General features: G+C 30.6%; 3 protein-coding genes across 4 annotated transcripts in view; 1 reads left to right on the top strand and 2 right to left on the bottom strand.

Moving 5' to 3' along the window:
- UNC22_1 (Twitchin) overlaps positions 1 to 13,042 on the top strand; it is a 197,641-nt gene extending 184,599 nt beyond the window's left edge. Inside the window, exons 97-99 of one of the 2 annotated variants that reach the window (XM_051213168.1) lie at positions 1,201 to 4,281; positions 8,544 to 8,634; positions 12,984 to 13,042. In XM_051213168.1, coding sequence (XP_051069120.1) covers positions 1,201 to 1,427 — 227 coding nt within the window. In that variant the 3' untranslated portion in view covers positions 1,428 to 4,281; positions 8,544 to 8,634; positions 12,984 to 13,042. Of the gene's footprint in view, positions 1 to 1,200; positions 4,802 to 8,543; positions 8,635 to 12,983 lie in introns of those variants that run through there. The other variant, XM_051213169.1, reaches the window with a different exon arrangement.
- Positions 9,713 to 11,004, bottom strand: MS3_00005145 (uncharacterized protein; the record flags this gene model as incomplete). The annotated part of the gene is made up of 1 exon (XM_012936673.2): positions 9,713 to 11,004. The coding sequence occupies one exon, from the start codon at positions 11,002 to 11,004 to the stop codon at positions 9,982 to 9,984; it is 1,023 nt and encodes a 340-aa protein (XP_012792127.2). The 3' UTR covers positions 9,713 to 9,981.
- Positions 13,043 to 19,619: 6,577 nt separating the features above from the next.
- MS3_00005142 (uncharacterized protein) lies at positions 19,620 to 20,329 on the bottom strand (the record flags this gene model as incomplete). The annotated part of the gene is made up of 2 exons (XM_012936682.2): positions 19,620 to 20,279; positions 20,321 to 20,329. The coding sequence occupies 2 exons, from the start codon at positions 20,327 to 20,329 to the stop codon at positions 19,620 to 19,622; spliced, it is 669 nt and encodes a 222-aa protein (XP_012792136.1).
- Between the last annotated feature and the right edge of the window lie 1,444 nt (positions 20,330 to 21,773).

Genomic DNA, 21,773 nt, shown 5'->3' with positions numbered 1-21,773 from the left:
CAAAATTCTCGAAACCTGTGTAATTACACTGCAGAATGAAACCATATTATTTGGGTTATATATATATATATATATATATATATATATATATATATATATATATATATATATATAGAGAGAGAGAGAGAGAGAGAGAGAGTAAATGAATGAAGTAGAGTAGATTTTCTCATTTGTTTGCTTTTATAGTTTCGTTTACTAACTTGTGATTAAGCTTCCTAAATTAAAATGAAGCATAACGAGTGTAAATATAATATAAGGTTAAATCGTTCAATTTTCATTATATGTAGATTAAAACTTACTAGTGGAGTGAAGTTTAACATATTTAATGTTATGTTACATATGGAAATTATTCGAGCTTCATATCTCAAGAATTTGTCTTTAATTTTATTAAGCATTCTATGGTTCACATTAGTTCAGGGAATTCATTTAATTCAGAAACATTTTCTCGGTAGATTTTCAGGAATTATTTTATAAAGTAAAAACTTAATTCTAAGCTTGGCGACCAAGATGAATCTTTCTGGTTTAAAGTTATCATAAAATACTGTCCACTCATTAGTGACCTAATTTATGGATTGCAATTCGTATTCACCGGTTAAGGAACTTGGATGAAAAAGGTATCGTACTTGAGCCGAGGCTTAAAGATTATTAGCTCGGTCACATGTAGGATAGTGCTACTGGGTCCAGTCTCCGAGTAGTGAATAACTGGTTTTCTGTTAAAGTTTTGTTCTTTAAGCTGAATAGCTTGATCATAGAGCTTTCACTGTTCTATTAGATAACATTATAAGTACAACATTGGGATAAAAGCTGAAGTTTACACTAATAATGTTTTTCAGAAGAATAATGAAAGCTTTACGATCAAACCATTCAGCTCAGAGAACGATCTCCAACAAGATCATCCACATGAGCTACGTATCTTCCCGAACATCTTATTTCCCTGTTGATTTTAACTTTCGAACTAAGACTCTAAAGCAACCTAACAAATAAACTAAATGTGTTTAAAAACCATTGTGATCAAAGATTTGGTATTTTGAGTAACAACCGTTGATCAGTGACGTGGAGTAAATAGTTCACGATTCATTAATACGTAGTTCTTTCCTCATAGGTTTACCTTTTCATATATGCTTTCACAATGTTAACTGTACAAAGAACTACGAAAATTGATAAAACTTATTATTTTTGAACCATTTTATAAAACTTTAGTTTTTTGGTTTCGCAACGATACTCCGTTGGATCCTAATTATTGTGATTTTGATAAATCTGCTCAAACCAGTATATGCATCCTTCCATCGGTGAAAGCATCAAAAGATTCTGGAATTTATTCAGTAAAAATCAAAGATATTAATGGTAAATCATTTGTATGTAAATTTTGCCTACAAGTCATACCATCTTTATTGGTGAATGATAATAATTCAGTTAAAGTAATTTAAAATTACATATTTTGTACAGGAAAACTAACTTATCCTAATGTTATCATGATAAATGGCTTCAAAATTGTAATAGACCATATACTAACTAACATTTCAGAATAAATTTATGATCTAAAAAGAAAACATTATGTTCCCATATTCAAGCACAATATCACACACAATCTATGAACTATTATCATTCATTGATTTATACATTTTTTTCTCTCTCAAAACATTAGTAATTCATAGAAACCTTTTATTCTCCTCCCCTCCCCCTTGATTATACTAACAACAAATGCTTTTTCCCACTTTGAATAAAATTCAAACAACAACATAGAAACAAACAAATCAATAAAAATCTCCGGAAATAATTGTGTAAATGATACAATCATTAGAGGAATATTATTTTTCAAGTAGACAAAACAACCAACAGAAAGAATATTCCAAATCAGTTTTGTTTTTCTCAAAAGAAAAAAGAAGGAAAGATTTCATTTTCTTCTAGTTCATGTTATTATTTTGCTAGTCATTTCAATATGTATACATACTTGTATGTATAAGATGAGATCATATTCACTAAATAAAGAAATAAAGAAAAAAATGATACGTTATGAATGTTATAGAAAGTCAATCACTGACTGTTCACTTATGTATTTTGTGACTTGAAACAACAACAACGAAAAAAACTATTACTAAAACTTTTCATTTTCAACGCTTTACTTTCTCCCATTTCGTTTTTTTGTCTGTTTTTGTTTTTAACTTTCCAAAGTACTATAGATGTTTTTTTTGTTGTTGTTGCCAAACATGAAAGGATTATCTAATATAATACATGTGTATACTATTATCTTTTATTTATCATGATAACTATTAATGTGATTAAACATTTCAACATTTATCTTGCCTTTCTCTGTTGTCTTTTTGTTGTTGTGTTTTTAGACAAAATTCTTCGATGCTTCCTCCCTTTGTTTTTGTTTTCTCTTAATTTATTTGCTTATTCTCATTCCCATGAATATTTCTTTATTGGAAATAAAAAGAAATCTGTTCTCTTCCTCGCCTAACCGGATGCTTTATTATACTCATATTTTCTTTAAATATTTAAAAGAAATTTTATGATTATATACAAAGAAAACGACTATACAAAACTTTATTATAATATAAAACAATTCTAACAGTTATTGGTTTGTTAGTTTTTTGTTTCCAAGTTGTATGTACGTAATCATAAAGCATATATTTCCTCATTTATTCATTTAACTCTTTTTAAAATAATATTTTCTTTTTCTATCTTATATATTTGTCTTCTATTAACAACGTAATTGTTGAAAAAAAATAGTTGCTAACCTCTCTATTTGAATCATTTATCATTATTATTGTTGTTCTGTTATGATTTCTTTCGAATTTAATGAGTAGTTATGAAATAGGCTACAGTGTAAGTAGAAACTTACTAAAACTGTTGATAAGATCTTATGACTTCCAAAAAAGAAAACGCAACAAGAACGACGACAACAACAACGACCAACTCTTCTGCTTTATTACAAATAAGAATAATCTAAATGAACAATGATTAATGTTATCATTTAAAATTATTTCAATTCCCCTTAAAATTTTTCTTAATTTATCACTAGTCTATTCGCATGTTTATTTACTCATACAAAGTAAAATCTTTTCTCAATTCTAAATCTTTTCTTTGTTCTTTGATATATTATGCAAGTGACTAAATGATATTAATCATAATGATGATAATACTGATTATTCTTATTATTCTGTTATCCATTACTTGATAATGATAAATAATAATAATCATCTCACTCATTATATGTGCTACTTTTTAGCCATTGAAACAAGAAGTTAAATTGATTTTACGTAATCTGTATCCTGTTTTTACATGATTTTTTCTCTTCCTTTTGTTGTCGTACTTTTTCTCATCGTTAAGTCCTTTTTTTCTTCTTTATTGCCTATTTGTTTCTTTCAACAGAACTGAAAAAAACTTTTCTTCTACCTGACCCTATATTAAATGATAATTATTTACTGACACAAATTATGTCCGATCTGAGAGAAAAAAAAAGAATCTGTTTTAAAAAAATAAAGTTTGAAAAATTATTTTCTGTTTTGAAACATGAACTAATTTAAGGGCTTACTAGTATTGCTTTAAGTAATCTTTGGTACTGAACATGTTTTATCGAGTTGATCCAAATTCCGTTACAGAGTGAAAAATATTTCAACCAGCGGGAAGCTCTGAATTTGGATTTTGAGCTTATTGTTGCTTGTAAGTACGGCATATTTGCATTCTTGAAGCAACGCATACTTTCCGTACAATTTGAGCCTACATTACCAAGTGTTACTGTCGGAAATACTACTACTGTTCTATTCAAGTCAAAATTGACTTAATGTACAGTTGAAGTATCTTACAATGGCGGTCACTGATTAGTAACCAATATCATATTTATTTATTCATTAGTACTGGTTGAACTCGATAGATCAAATTACGATATGGACACTAGATTACAGACATATTTTGCTGACGTGTACTAACTAGCATTAAGTTTAGATATGTGTTTTGGTTACTCACAAACATCCAATATCAAACTTATTGCATCCAATGTTGATTCAGTTAAACCTGCGACCACTTCGCAACTTGATCAATACAATTCGATCAACATTCGAAACTGGTCAAGGACGAAATTAATTATTATTCAACAATTGATCGGTGCAATGTTTAATTACTTTTCAGTAAACACACGAGAATTGTACTAGTTAATTCTGACTTTAATTAGGAAGATAATCGATAATGATAGTTCTGATATGATGGAAAGAAATGTCAATTTTCGATTGATTTACTCATTATAAGTTTTGTTCAAGATTACTTCCGTTTTGATTCAATGTAATGATTACTCAATGTATTATTTGTTTTCTTTTCTCGTATGATATTTTATACTGTATAATATGCGATATTCTTGTATTCCATTGACATGAACTATGCTCAGTATGTGATTTGTTATAACTCTAAGTATTTTTCACATATGTGATTTCATCCTAATTATTAATCGAAATGGGTGTACAATCAATATATAAATGAGTGTATTCTAGACTAGGGTCGTCGTAGTGTTTTGGAGTTAGTAAATCATCACTTATATCAGTCTTTGTGTTCTTACTTTCACGTCGTGGGAACCGCAGAGGCCTCTCGTTCCGAGTATAAGCGATCAGCACTTTTCCGGCACAACAATCAGCGATGACCAGTTATAATAATTTACTAGTTATAACAGGTTCTTGTATACATTGTACAATAGCAACCTTATAACAACAATACATTATGAAAAAATGTCTCATTGGATTTAAGATAAGTTTCTTATTATTTTTATTTGATTATTTCCGTATAGCTATTTCAAATTACCAATGGAATAGTACAAAAATCATTCAGTTTTCAATAAACAATTCATTTTCTAGTAGATTTCTTTATTTTCATTTTTGTAATTCCACTTTTTACGCACATGACTTTTGAATTTGTACAGTTCTGTATATATAATCACTTAGATCATGACCAATATTTATTTAGGAATGCTAATATATGCAGAATAATTAATTTAATGGATTCATGTAAATCACTTTGTTAAAAGAATAATATTTATCGGGTCAACAATTACATGTTATTGATTAGTTAAAAAGTTGATTAGTTACTAAGCCATTATTTTACAAAGACTAGTACATATATATAACTTTCCAAAACTTGAGCGATGAATATATTCATGTAAAAAGATCAATAAATTAGTAAACATATTTTGTTAGCCTTTGTTGTTAATAGTAAAGCTGAAGTAGATCACAGTCAATATTTCATAGTCTCATGACTATGGTATAATTATTTTATATTTCATGTTAGTTTTAGTTAAGATAATTCTTCATATATCTAAGACACTTCATTTGACCTTCTGGATAAATGAGGCAAACAAATCTATTCTTTAACTACTTGTGAGGTGGTGGAGAAGATTTGTAGCTCAGGTGGATGATTTGGGTGGTTTTGTCCTCTGAGCTGGATGGTTCGGTCGTGGAGCTTTCATCGTTCTTCTGAACGACATCATCAGCACAAACTTCAGATAGAAGTGAAGTGTTCGAATTTCTCCATATGTGTTTCACAGCTTGTTCTGTGCACCTCGATGTCGATTAGTTCTTATTGACTTTAAATTTATCATTGTTTACTTCTTTGGGGAGACTTCTTTTGGGAGACAATCAAAACAAAGAAGTAAACAATGATAAATTTAAAGTCAAGAAGAGCCAATCAACATCGAGGTGTACAGAACAAGCTGTGAAACACATATGAAGAAATTCGAACACTTCACTTCTATCTGAAGTTTGCGCTGATGATGTCGTTCAGAAGAACGATGAAAGCTCCACAACCGAACCATCCAGCTCAGAGAACAAAACTCCACCAAAATTTAACTGCTTGTCTTTTGAATGTATTATACTGTGAGATTTTAGGAATTATTATCATTTCTAGAATAAGGAAGAATGATAAAATTTTCATTTTTATCTGTTATTTCTTATTAGTTTACTAAAGAAACTAAATACAATTGAAAATTTCACTAGTGTTTCATTTTACAAAGAGGAGATCAGTCAGCTATCTTCCTTAGTTATATGGCGAATCGAAATATACAGGAGGCCTGAGTGAATAAGACAATAACTCAGTTTTTATAGCTTCTTTGTAGTCATTATATTAATAAGTCTTGATAAAAGTTCGATTTAATACAATCAGTGGCGTTTGATCAAAAGTTGTTAGCGAAGATGAAGTGAAGATATTACATGGAATAGTGATATAGAGACTACAGTTATTTTAAAGTGAAAATAGATAAAAGAGCCAAAATATGTTGGTAATTATGTTGACATCACTAAAATAATATGTTTACATAACCATATTATTCAGTAGTTAGTTTAGTCGCCTTGTATTCAAATAGAAACGTGAATTCGTGGTCATTAATGTCTTTTACTCAAAATCACAATCGTAACAGGAAAAACAAAGCCTATGCTTTATTAGTCAATCAAACTTGATACAAGCTGTTTCGCCAAACACCGTCCACATACAACATAAACAGAAGTTATTAGAATATTCAAGTAGAGATAGTTGAATATTTTCCTGAATATTTATAAAAACAAACCCATTCTAATGAACAGATAATAAATACCCATTCTTTTTTATTGATAAACGTAAAGCAGAATTGATTCATAAAACCTGTTTAAAGACAATCTTTATAGTGTTTTATGGAAGTGATCAAGGTTGAATGCACAAATTTATCAGAGTCTTAACCATATACATATTCAAAAAAAGTTTGTACTTACAACAAACCTACCATAATTATAGTAACTCACATTTTTAATATCAAAGGTGATGTGAGTTGTTCTGTTTTATCTTATTATCCTTTAATTTATCTAATAGTTTTGATTGTTGTATTTATCATATAAATCTATTTTAATAAAAATAGCGTATGATTAAATCGTTCTAAATTTAATGTACCAAAATATTGGATGGTTATGACAAACATTATCTTCTCATTAACTCACTTTAATTTATCATTCTTGTAATTGATATTACTAATGGTGGAATAATATACAAGAATTTATATCTTATTGACAAACATTCAGAAATTACACAATAGGTAATAAGAAATTAATAATATCGACAGTGATCAGGAAATGATTAACATTAGAGAGTTAACGAATAGGTTCTGGACTTACAATTCTGAGAAAATTGAACAACATGATTTATCTTGTGCTGGAAACTGCAATTATTTCAGTACTAAGCCAGCCTAAATAAACATGAATCATATCATATAAATAATTGTAAAATTTATTTCTAACCATAAAATGTTAGATGCTTTAAACCAATGTGTTAGATGAATAATGTTATCAGTTGAAGAGCAAAAAAACTGCTGACTATATCAAACCTGTTATTCTTTAAAGTGACTGATAATATCTCTATGGTAATGATAACTGATTAGCTATTAAGATCTTGACATAAAACAAAAAGTTATAGGACTATTTAAAAAAGTATATACAAGAAAGAGATATCGATGAAGTAGTACCTAAATTAAGACAGTTTTTGTTCTGGTAGATAAAAATCTTGCCGAAAAACTGTGAGATTCGGAATATTGTGTTCAGACAACAAAGTCAAAGAATCATATAAATGTATATTTAAAAATGTTTTTAGGAAATACAAAGAAAAGTAATCTGGTAAGCATAAACAGAAACTATGTTTTCTATTTTATTTGGATAAGATTTTGCCAAGAATTTATAGAAGAATTAGGAGGGGCACAAAAAAAACGCATTCTTCTTCAGCTCAACTGGTTTCAGCATACAATAAGGAATGCTTATTAGACTATTCAAAAGTTGATTATAACTCTATTGATACCACCGTCAACTGTATTATTGGACTTAGATGTACTTGTGGTAAAAGATTTATAAAAAGAGTTAGGAAAAGGACTTCTACAAGATTTTAGGGATTAGTACTCCCAAGTCTTTACTTGAATGGAAGTATAGTCTTCAAAACTGAAGCTGCTGAAAGTTCAAATTTGTTGAATGACAATCTTACCTTTATTTGTAGCCTTAAAATCGAATGAATGCGTTTTTAATTCTTTAAGTCTTATCATTCCTATGTTGTTCAAAATTATTGTCTTGTCTTTTATTCACCATTATTTGCGAAGTTAAAATACGATGAAATCTTTCAAAATAAATTGAACTTCAAGATTATGGGGTCTCTGAATTAATTTTGATATCACGTTACCGAAGGTATCAAGAAATTTGAAAAGATTGATGATCCATCCGAATATTTTGTTTCTAGAAAGAATTTGTGATGTAATTAATTCATAATGTAAGAGGCGGTTGTTAGATTAGTATTAGTATTGTTCTTTAAATAGTGAGTTAAAATATCAAATACACTAAGGTATTGCTTACTGAAATGCCGTTTTTAACAAATTTCAGCTTAAGTCATTTAACGTATAGTTCTAATAGAATGATTTGTGTTGAAGCTACACGATGATTCCCCCCTTAATTTTTGATGCATCAGAGATTCTTATTTCATATCTGAAGCATAGAGTTTCCTTGCTGGTAAATCTATTTATGTATTTTTTAATTTTAATTGTGTTGTTCTACATATTTAAGTTCATAGTCGATTGTATGGGATTTAAATGGATACTCATTTTCAAGAAATTGGGATCTCACTTCATCGGTTTTCCAAATCAATTAAATTAATGTAAGTATTGCATTTAATTAGCTGATAACATTAACCAATACATTTATCATTCAGAAATTAGTTTATCTGGACTTTGTATAACGTTTTTGATACTCAAAATTGTAAGAATTTAATCTAGACATACGTAAATACACGAAAGTATAACACTGACGTTTTTTTCAATGTGACTTATTCATCAACAATAATTAGTATTTCATCGTGTACACCCCAATATTCTTAGTGCATGAATAAACGGAAATCTGAACATTATTCTGAAGCTTCATGATAATTCTGTTTTGGTAACGTGTCAGTCAATGACTAAAACAACTGAAAACGACGCTGTCTTCAAGCTTTGAATGCTGATGAAATATATGTTTGATATTATGATTGAAGAGCAGGAAGCACTGGACTGACATTTCGTCTTATTGTGGGACTTCTCAACAGTGCACATCCATGATTCCGCCTCACGTAGCTCGAACTCAGGACCTATCCGTCTCGAGCATGAACGCTTAACCTCTTGTCCACTGAGCTGACCGGCATCCAATGGTGTTAATGTCTCACTTTAACAAATCCACGTAATTGAGCGATACATCCACCATTGTCATCAGTTAGCTTCTATCTCACAACCGACCCGGTTGGATTCCACTGATCATTGCTTCTCACTAGAACTCCAGGAAATACCTCTTGAAATAAATCACTAGTGAACATATGTTGATTAGTACCAGAAGGGATTTTGTGGATATTATAGTAATTTAATAATTGAATTCCTTAGTCGATTGAATCGTGGATAAGCACAGCTGAGGCATCCCATACTAAGACGAAGAGGCCGTTCAGTGCTCCCAGGTTTTCCATGGAGGTCTAGCTTCAAGTGACTCATGATCTCAACTATTGAAATATATATATATATATATGTCACAACTGTTATTTATGTTTCTCACTAGTAAATTAAGTTAACATCTCTAATAAGTTAAGCTAATTATTATCATATAATAAAACTTTCTTTATGTGAACCGTTCTTCATAGAAAAATTACCTACTAACATAAAACATTTCAATAGTTGTTCTTATTAAATTTGCCTTAGCAACATATAGAATAGTTGATCTCAATTTTATTATTACAACTCATTAATGATAAATATGGATTACAGCTCAATAGTTGTTTTTTTTTTTAAGAAAATAGCATAACACTTAAAAGTAAATAAATGTTTATAAAATAAAACATGAACAAATCAATATTCCATTGATTATATTGAAAAATCAAATAATTCATTAAAACCTTTTTTTAATCCTTAATAGATCATTGATTATGAATATATATATATATATATATATATATATATATATATATATATATATATATATATATATATTAGTCAATTTCATGTGCAGAATATAAATAAACTGAACCATTATCATCTAATATATTTCCTTGTATAGGATCATAACGTACATGTTTAATATCAACTTCCCATGATTTGATATTATTATTCTCAATATAATAAGAATCTGTTTGACATAATTTATTTTTTATTTTTTTATTTTCTTCTTTTTCTTTTTTGATATTATGTTCTTTTCGATGTTTATTATGATGATTATTATTTGAAGTACTTGGAATTGGTTCAATTATTCTTTTATCATTATATAAATCATGATCATTCATATTATTATACGTATGTAGTATTGATTTATGCTCATTATAATGATGATTTGATTGTGGATTATTATAATCAATTTCTAATATACCATTCGATTTATCAATAATCTTTTCATTCAATTGATTGAATGAAGTATTTCTTAATGAATTCAATCCAATTACATGATTTGTCATTGGAATCATTGGATTTTTATCAATTAAACCTTTTCTATTTAATGCTTTATTCTTAAATGGTACTAATTGTAATTTATTATTGGTTATTAATTTTTTTTTATATAATTGATAAGGATAATAATCGATTTGTTTATTGAATGTATATTTCCATATTAATAATTGTGTATCAATTAATTGAATTAATTTATCAATATCAGTAATATTTTTTGTTGTTATAATTAAAAATTGTTTTTCAATATAATCATCATCATATAAACCAATAGCTAATTGTAATTTATGTTGATTAAATAGAATAATTTTTTGTATTGTTTTATATTGAATTACATTTTCATAACGATATGGCCACCAAGAACCATTTTTTAATATTAATGATGTATAAGTTAATATTAATTTTGTTTTAATACATTTTTTTGGTTGTTTCCATGGTTTATTATAATATTGTTCATAACGATATTGTAATATTGGTAATGAATAATCATCATGTATATATAATTCAATGTAATTTTCTATATGTATTGTGATACATAATAATGGTGTAATTGTATTCAATGATTGTTTATTCATTATTATTATTATTATTAATGTAATTAAATGATCATTTAAAGAATACAATCTATTTGTATATATTTATATACTTATATTACATTTCAATGATAAAAGTAGGATGTTTATTTGAGTTAGAGTCTTCTTTTTATTTTTTTTTAAAAATGGAATACAATTTATCAAAAAATCCAAATTGTATATGTGACTTGTTGTTATGCTCAAAGTTTCTTATAATCAAATGAATATTATAGTCATTTTTCATAACATTCTACATGAAATAAACTATGTATATGAATGAATTGATCAATGTGCATAAATATCGATATCATAGTTTAGAGAGAAACGTTTGTTTTATTTTGATTTTTTTTTAAATTTTGGATTCATCCTAATAACCAATCAGATTAATATAGTGTAAACTGTTTGTGAATACTTGAAATCATTCAAGAGAGAATAAAAATAATAATATGTGTAACCAATGATTCGATTTGAATCGATTAGTAGTGAATGTTAGATAACAGAGAGAGAGAGAGATAGAGAGTTGTAATGAGAAGTGAATAGACGCCAAGTCTATTGTAAAATATATGTATTTATGTATATTTCCTTGGTTATTTATTCAAAGAGAAAATAAAGTATCCTCAATCATCCAACGATTGATTAGTTGATTGTTTAGTTAAGAAAACGATTTGTATTTTTCATGTAATGTAAATATATGTATTTTTAAAAAATGACAAACATTTCAAAGATTTGACTACAGACGGTCACTATGTTGAGATAAGATGGTGGTTGGAGGTAGTCAACAGGAAACCCTGTACCTAGATTTCGTGCTACTTGGCACTTGTCAGCAAGATATACCTGTAATCTTTAGGGAACTGATGCTCTATGACGGATTTTATACCGTGTCACACAGCTTCGCAGTCGGCGACGTTACCATTGAGTTATCCGGACCGCAACCGACCTCCTGTAGGACTGAGATATATTTACAATTGACTGATAACTGGGTGGTGACCACTTTCATGTATGTCAGGTTCTTCTTAGTGCAGATCGAATCCTATCAACCAAGTCGCAATTCGGCCAAGAAACCTAGGTCCAGGATTTCCTGTTGGCCACCTCCAACCATCATCTTATCTCAACATAGTGCACGCAATGTCGAGTCACTTATTCTGGTTGTCACATTTCAACGTGGTCGATAGGATTCGATCTTCACTAAGAAAGAGCTGACATATATGACATTGATCATCACCCAGTGACCAATCAATTGTATAGACGGTCATATTAACTGAACAAAAATTTTAACTTAATTCGAAGAAATTTATTTTTTACGAAAACTAACACATATTCTGGGTTAATTGGTTTTTCTCACATGCCTAATTGATTCTTAAGGAGAAATTCCTTTCGATCTTGAAAATGATATTACTATAAAATGGTATCATCTGAAAAAATAATGAAAACCGGACAACAGTTTTTGGTCTGACTTAAGAGCTTTTTATTTTTATATACCCACTACCAAAAACTGGATGAAAATAAGCTTGGTAACATATAAAATATTTCTGCCAAATTATCTACTGTATTAATGGTTGTTTAGCCAATATTGACAGAAGTTGAGAAAAGGTGTATTGAGAAATCATTTTTAGTGGGTTCAGCTCAAACACAGATAAGTTGATAATATACTGATAGTTTTGGATGAAGACTGTAAAATTTTTTAGGCTGAATGAGTTTGGAACGGTGGAATATTGGGATTATGAATAATCAGTGTAAGGATATCGAGCATATTACAAAATCTGTATATCATGGGTGCGACTGTATGTGGAAATGCAAGTGATTACTGGTGTGGCGCCCCAGATGTGCCTACAAATTATTCTTCTACACTTTTAGACTACACCTATTTGCAACCCAGTTGACATTATTTACTATTTCTCTTTTATCTGAAAACTATGAATTCAGCAAAAAACTATCTGACATTTAACTATAAGTTTACATAACTATTGTACTTAATCTTTCAGCTCTACATATTACGCGTGGATACCAGTTCTTACATGCTCGTAGCCAACAAAATTAATTTCTGGAATATTAGCAGGTTTTATATAGAACAATCTTCAGGAATTTTCGTCAAGCAGTGATGGTATAAATAACAAGCTTTTATGTGGTATGAATAGATGAATTATGATTTTTTTCTCTTAAAAATACCCTCTCCATATATAGAAATATATAGCATCTTATGAAAGAACCAATGTCGAGTGTATATTCCCCAGTGTATGTTTAACCTACACAACTGTGATTTTGCAAATTATAGGCTTGTTCAAATGCTTTCTTGAATAATAATACCCTTTACTACCACCATCACACATAAAAAATTTTGAATCCACTGTCCATTTCATCAAATACCATATTTCTGATTAATTCAGTGAATACATCATTCAGAATAACAGCGAAATAACGATATAACGTTATTAAGCCAACTTTCTTTCTGATCATTTGACCGACTGGTAGATTTGTGAATAACTCATTTATAATTTTATTGTTAACATGATATCCATTTATACAACACTATTTATTTAGTTGTATTTTCTTTATTCCACAGCTGAAAAGATAAAAGTCATAATAATAATGGTATACAATGGACTTGAACGACTGAGTGAAATTTTATGTTTCCTTTTTCATGAGGAAACGAAAGTAGATAACATACTTATATTCAGACATAAAAAATTAGACGAGTAGTGAAATTTCAACTGTTTACATAATATCAGTTACCAAAGATCAGATTACACTTGTTGCCTAAACAAGCACAAAACAACTCAGTTTTTAACAGAGTAGTGCAAATACAAAACTAATGTCAGTATAGGGTTGTGCGAATTGTTGAGTTTTTGATTGAATCGGCCAATGATAAACCATCATAAAAAACCTGGATTCACTAGACGGCCGTACATTTCTAGTATGGGACTCTCCAGCAGTGCGCATCCACGGTCCTCCACGCGGGACTCCAACCCAATGCCTTCGGTCTTGCGCTCGAACGCTTAACCTCTAGAACACTGAGCCGGCATTCAGCGGTGTTAATGTTTAATTTCAATCCCTCCACGATATTGAGCGACTGTCCACCATTGTCTTCAATGAGTAACTGCCTTACGACAGACAAGGTTGCACTCCACTTCGTTGGGTGCGCCGGCACAGTGTTTTAGAAGTTGAGCGTTCGAGAGCAAGACTGAAGGTCCTGAGTTCGAGTCCCACGTGGGGGATCATGAACGCGCACTGCCGAAGTATCCCACACTAGAACGAAACAGCCATCCAGTACCCAAAATAGTTGCCCACCAATTATGTTATCCCAGGACTTTAACTGAGAATAAACATAGAAAAAAATCCCATTGGATCGACTAAAACAGTTCGTAATTTCAGTAATAACAAAGAAGTTTTGAATTTTTGAAATACTCTTTAACAATGAAATGGAATCAAATTTACTAATGTTGTTTCAGGTTTAAGTGAAACTGTTTAATAATGACTAATGAGGATAACCTGAAATGTTGTATGGTATACTCTTTGACAGTGTAATGGTTTAGAGGTACTTTTATGACTAGGGTTTTTACTACTAAATAAAAATGGTTCTTTGAGATCTATACTTGTTATGATCTTTGATCTCATATTATCCTGTAGTTATACTAAATGTATGTCTCTATATTCACTTGAAGAGTTCAATACGGTCATTTTATATATTTTACTTATTAGAAAACAAATGTCGTTTATAAACTGGGCTAACCGTAGTATTAATTTATATCTAAAGCATTGTACTATTTAAAAGTAGTTTGAAGATTTATATTGGTTTGGAAATTCGAACTTGTTCTAAAGAAGAATGGAATATCTTATAGGCTATATATTTTCATTCTACAAGGAAATACTATGCATGTTTTCGTGCTGACACTTTGTAAGTAGAAAGGTATCTAACACTGAATAGTCGTTTCGTTCTTGTTTGAATCTTCTTGTTATTGGTCAACTATAGCTTTTAAGTGCTGGGATGATTATCATAGCTTTAGATTAGGTTCATACTTCCATTTGAAATGAATTGGCGATGCACTGAGCTTTTATTGTAGCAGTTTTGTGATAAAAATCATTTGTGGCAATTTAAGGCTTTATTTAGAAGTTGTCATACTTTTGAACTTAAAAACTGTTTTACCACGTTACATAGTTTATTATCCTATTACCATCATTAACACTGTTATGTATATTTATATAATGTTCTCGATAGGTATTTATTCTTTTCATTTGCATTATTTGATAGCAGACAAAGTTAAACAGCAAAGTGTCTTTCCGTCAATAAACTCTTTGTTTAACTAGTAACAAAACCATAAATAGTGATAATTTACTGTAGTAAAACGCAATATTATGTTCTTTGTTTAGTATTTTGAATTTGGTTGACTCTAATTCTATTCATAAAGTTTGAATTTTCCTATGCTCATTTCATAAAGCTTGGAAATCAGAAATTTGTCCAAAGAGTTTTAATGTATAAAGATAAACATATTTTATATCTAGTATCACAATGTTATGACTTATGGCCTTGTGTCCAATTATTATAGAATGTATTGATACCGCTTATTAGAAAACAGAGATTTATCGACCGAACCAACGACGTATAAATCGTACAAACACTCCTAGAGTATTTATGGATCATTCCTCCTGCCTAGCCTTCCCGCCTCTCAAGTTCAGAACACCAATCTCAGCCTCCGTGATATGAATCATATATTTCAAACATACTGCGTTTATATACAAACCAAACAGACCACATCGCATCACAAAATAGAAAACAACATTTGTACAAAATCTAGCCAAACGTGGCTGTGAATATGAGAGACTGTAATTAATAGACTGGGTATAACTCAAGAACGGTAAATCGGATAATAATAGTCTATGGATCAAAATAAAGCTTACAATAAGAGGAATATGAATATGTATAGTTTATTTACCTAACAATTATACAATAAAAACTATATGTATAGTATTAGTCCAGAAATAGATTCAAATAGTTATCATTCATAATCCTCGTCGGGATATAGCATACATCCTTATCTGTATATAAACTAAATTAATCATTTATACTCACAATAAAATAACTGTGAATTATTACTATTGATGTTAAACACTTAGATCATATGATCCATAAAGTGTTTGCACTCTAGTGAAAATTATTTTAAAAAATGATACTATTTATTTCCTGTTCACACATTATATAAAATAAAACTACCTAATTATAAAGGTGATCTGTACTTTTAAGATGAAAAAAGGAATATTATTTTCAACTGCATTTTTGTTTCTTCTTCTAAGAATCCATGGATTTATTCATAGTTAAAAGTACAATCTCTAATATAAATTATATCCTACAATGATACTTGTAAATGCCATTAGTTAGACCATAAGTTATTTGTTTATGTAAAGAAAAGATTAACAATTTTATTTTACTGGTTGAAATCATGATTCAATTGAAGCTAGACCACCATGGAAAACCTGGAAGCACTGGACGGACGTTTCGTCCTACTGTGGGACTCCTCAGCAGTGCATATTCACGATTCCGCCCCACGGGATTCGGACTCAAGACCTATCTCCACAAAACCCCTTCTCATAATTTTATTTTAATCAGTAAAGGATATTACGACTTGCAATATGAATTTAGAATTTTTCAATCAATTTATAATGTATTTCATTTTATATTAGTAAATAATGACTAAAGATGAGAAAGGATTCTGATTTAACAGTATAGGGGTGTGAAGACTATTAATTTTATGATTGAGATCATGAACTGATTGATGTTAGATCGCCATTGCAAAACGTGGAAGCAATAGATGGCCACTTTGTCCTAGTGTGAGACTTCTCAGCAGTGCGCATCCAAGATCCCGCTCGCGGGATTCTAACCCAGAGCCTTCAGTCGTGCGCTCATTGGTGACTAGCTTCGTGAGGGAATTCTCGGAGTTCTAGTGAGAAGCCGTGATCAGTGGAGCTAATCCGTGTCGGGTAGAGACATGTATCTACTTCAGTACAATGGAAGATGGTCGCGCAATTTCGTGAATTGATCGAGGTTAGACAATAACACCGACGGATGCCGGCCCAGTGATCAAGAGACTAAGCGTTCGTGTACGAGACTGAAGGCCTTAGGTTCGAATCCCACTGGCGGGATCGTGGATGCGCATTGATGAGGAGTCCCACAACAGAATGAAATGGCTTTCCAGTGATTCTAATTTAGTTTTCGTAATGAAATATCTACAATAAATTTACTTAACTGTTTTTTACAATATTATAGTACTATCAAAAAAAGATTAATTCAACAGTCCATAATTGAATTTTATGTGATATCACCGTTATCCCCTACTGAATCAAATCTCATTCCATTCAGAACATTTGAAAAGTAAAATTAAACGAGAACTTTGTTCATAATTGGTTTAAGTTAGGAAAGGAAGTATAGAATCAAGTTTTACAAAGTTCTGTGTCCATTTCGAAAATTATCATGTGCAGATACGTTTTACATTTTATTTTAGGCGAAAAAGGGAATAATTATCAATCTAAGTCCGAAACATGACTATTTAACAGCTTTTTAAAGTAAATATCTATTTTTTAGGTGATTGAAAGTAGTTGATAAAAAATTTTGGACGTAGGTTTCATTGTACCTGGGATTAGTAAACAAGGCGAACCATTAATTTCAGGAAACTGATTCTCCTTTTCGGTGACAGCTCACGTTACTTAGCTTCACAGTTTGAGATGTCACGACTGGGCTATTCGGACAGTAAATGACTAAATAAGACATGTTTACAAATTGTCAATCATGGAGAAGTAGCTAACATCATGTCTGTCTACTTCTTTGGTGCTAACCGAACCACAGTTAGAACATCATTCCCCCCGAAACTTTTAGTGCACCTTTCAGGTGAGTGCCAAGTGGCACGGAACCTACTTCCAAGGTTTCCTGTAGACTACCCCTAAATATCTGAAACTTCAAAACGGCCCACACTATATTGCATCTCTTAAAATAGTGGCCACAGTACAGTTCGATAAATAGAGTTTAATCAACACTAAGAAACTAAACAAACAAAGTAATGGTAACTACTCAGTGATCGATCAATTCTAGCATCTATTTATTTCCATTCCGGATTGTGGTAATGCATTATCAGGCTTCTGAATTTCTAAGCATTAATCGTGTTTTTCTTTTTATTCCCTTCTGAAAACATATTTTGGAGAAAGTTAGATGATTCAAGACGATTCTTAGTAGCCTCTGGAGCTAGGTTTCGAACAAGTTAGCGCTCGTCAAAATATAGTGAACTCATTATTGGTCTATTAAAATAGATATGGTACAACTTAACCAATGGGTCGTAAACAACATTAAGGACTGGACAAGTACAATATCAATGCCATTAAAATAAAACGCAATAAGAAGCCAGAATTGTGCATATCAAAGATAAGTCGAGTAATTCAAATCTTCTTATGCTGTACTGTACGTTTGTTGGTTAGCGGTATAAATAAGTTGTTTTCGATTATTGTTTTGCATATCCCTATTCAATGGTAAGTAACTGAAAGCTGAGCGCGTAAATTGCTTTAAGTTTTTGCATTTATAGTGTTTGGTAAGTACAGAAGTATGAAATTGATTCTAGCGATCATCTTTATGTGTTTCATATTTGCTTGCTGAATGGACTTATAGGGTTAAAATATTACAATAGGCTAAATTTTTATTTGGGGTTAACATTAGTAATTAAGCTTTTCGATTTCCAACTAGTAGATAATGCGCTCAAAATTCTTTTAATCAGGTTTGAGTAATCCGGATTTTATACACATTGACAAGAATCTGAACTTGATTATTGAGTTACGCTGATTTAAGTTGAAGGAAGCAATAAATAGATAAACTATCCTAGTTTTGGGATATGTATTAGAACACATCACCTTCAACTTGAATAGTTCTCCATAATCAATAAATTGAATGAAACTCGCATTTTGGTGAACGACTTGCATTAAAATTAATATCAGGACGTTAAAGTAAGATCCTATGACTTCTGAATTCAAATGTGTACAAAGTTAGATAAATATCCTTCAACGAAATTGGACGAAAATAATAATAGTATAACGTGATTTATTTAAAATAGAAATTATGAAACTTAGAGCTTGAATCATATCATGACCCGTTCAAGTACTGGCAGGACTGGATTAAATCCCGTGTGATATCGCCAATGTGCAAAGCTGACAACTTCCCTAATCTTCAGTAGTTTTCTAACTTTTGCACGTCACTAATGGAAACTGTCCTCATATCTGTTTCAGCCTCAACAAATAAATAGATTCAGGATGCACCAGTTATAATAAATGACTAGGTATTGTAGATAAGTAGTTGTCATAAATAAACTTGAAGTGACTATAAAAGGAGCTAAGTTCATGAGATAGACTTGACACTTTCTGTCAGTTTTAAGTAGTATGGGACTAATCACTATTCAAGATCTAAGTGTATCAAAACATAAGGAGTACAATATCTTGCTGATGTAATGGAAAATAAATTAAAAGACCAAAATTCATTAAAGTGTGTATGTATTACAATTAAGCAAATACGGAAATCACTGCAATTCGTCCCTTTAAAAAAAACATGGTTCGGTCATCTTTTATTATTTAAATACTATCATCAACGAAAGAAATTAAGGTGAATTTCTCCCATGTGTAATATAAATATAATGGTTTGCACCCTGTGAAAGTTTCTTTTTGATGCATACTTCTGGATCGTATGAATCTGTATTCTTATTCATACTGCCATCGTGAGCATTTACAGGGATGATCTCTCTGTTTTTCCATGCCGGCGATGGTGAAGAGAAACTTGACTGTCTTGATACAATAGTTGTTGGTTTTATTGGTTCAGGCAATTCAGGTGATGAAAATGAGTTAGCTGACCTGTATCTGCGAAGATTCCGAGAATCTGAAAAGTAATTATTTGATGCGGATGTATTTGGAGCATAACTTGACTGAACGACCAAAGATTGTTGTCTTTCCAACTCTTGATCAGTAAGTGTTTGAGAAGATTTATCATCTGTCGATGGAATTTTCGACAGAGAAACATATCTAATTATTTTTACTGGGCGAGTATCAGGTGGGTCTGGTGTTTGTCTATATGAATAGGGTGAAGGTGATTGATTAAAAGATTGAAGAACTGGTCTATTTTGAACTGGATAGATAGTACCAGATGGCTGATTATCATCATAAAAACTCCTATTAGGTATGGACATCACTTTTTGACCTTCATTTGGTTGACCATTCCTTGAATTGTCATAATCCGGAACTGATTCGATAAGTATATTCCATCTCTATTATAATTATTTGATGAATTAATATGATGAATGCTTACGTTGCTCATTTTTGACTATGTTTCCAACGAAACAAACATTGATATCTCTGTTCTCGTTCACATGTGTATCCCTTATATACGAAGATTGAAACAAATATTACAAGAAAACTAAAACCTCTTTTAAAAGTTTAAAAAGACATGTGATAGATTTTTAAGTAGATTAACAGTTATATGATGTACTTTTAGTAAATATTTCAATGTGGAATGTGAAATTATTTAACAACAATTTTGATCAATGAAAATTCTAATATTATTGTCAATAGTCCAAATGATCATGGACAGATTAATTTAGTGACTATTGTTTTGAACTAAGATTGAAAAAAACATATGGTACTGTGAATACAAAAACTTGGTGCTTTATCCAGAATATTTATCTTTGTTACCCCTTCTGATACTAATCAACATATGCTCACTAGTGACTGATTTCAAGAGGTATATCCAGGAGTTCTAGTGAGAAGCAGTGACCAGTGAAGTTCAGCCGGTTCTGTTGTGAGGTAGTAACTCACTGATGACAATGGTAGATGTGTCGCTCAATTTTGTGGATTAGTTGAAGTTAGACATTAACACCGTTGGATGTCGGCTCAGTGGTCTAGTTGGTCAAGCGCATGGCGTTAGACTGGTAGGTCTTGAGTCCGAATCCCGTGAGGCGGAATCGTGAATGTGCACTGCTGAGGAGTCCCACAGTAGGACGAAATAACCGTCCGGTGCTTTCAGGTTTTCCATGGTGGTCTAGCTTCAATTAACTCATGGTCTCAACTGTTGAAATTCGTTACTTTATGTTTGCGTAAGAACTTTAGTGTTTATATGTGCTGAAGTGTGCATTTTATTCAAAATTAAATTAGATCATAATTTGTTTTCTAAGAGAGAATAGGGATACTAAATGAAATCATTTTTCATAATAGTAGCTATGAATAAACTTGTATTTTACCAATCGTTTAATTTCATACGATTTTTTATGTGTCTTTTGTGTTGATTAAATTCGGCGTGATCACGCGCTGAGGTAACTGAACTCCATAGTTGAATCTCAAACTAGCATTAATTCCCTCAAGATTCTGTAGACAAGTTTCTGAGGAGTATCGACCAGTAAAAGCCTACTTCCCAAGATTCTTACCGATCTATTCTAAACGATAAAATTATCGTATAGTATCAAACAGTAACTTAGTGAAATTGTAAGTTTTGAATCAATTCCTGGCAAAAAAACCATCATCTATTTAAAACCTATACGGTAGACATTTACAAGATGGATAGAATGAGATAACATGATGCTTATCATATCCCAGAATAGAAAAAAGGAATTACTACAGAATATGTTGTTTATTAGACTACCAAGCATTTTGCTGAATCAGCTATTTCATCAAACATAACAACTTTCGCTATATGTTAACTGATTAAAGAAAAGATTAATAATTTAAATGAGGTGTATTTGTGACATGCTTACAGCATCTAAAGGGGG

The sequence above is a fragment of the Schistosoma haematobium genome, chromosome 3 (assembly GCF_000699445.3).
Source record: "Schistosoma haematobium chromosome 3, whole genome shotgun sequence".
NCBI lineage: Eukaryota > Metazoa > Platyhelminthes > Trematoda > Strigeidida > Schistosomatidae > Schistosoma > Schistosoma haematobium.
This window is presented reverse-complemented; position numbering and strand designations above follow the sequence as displayed.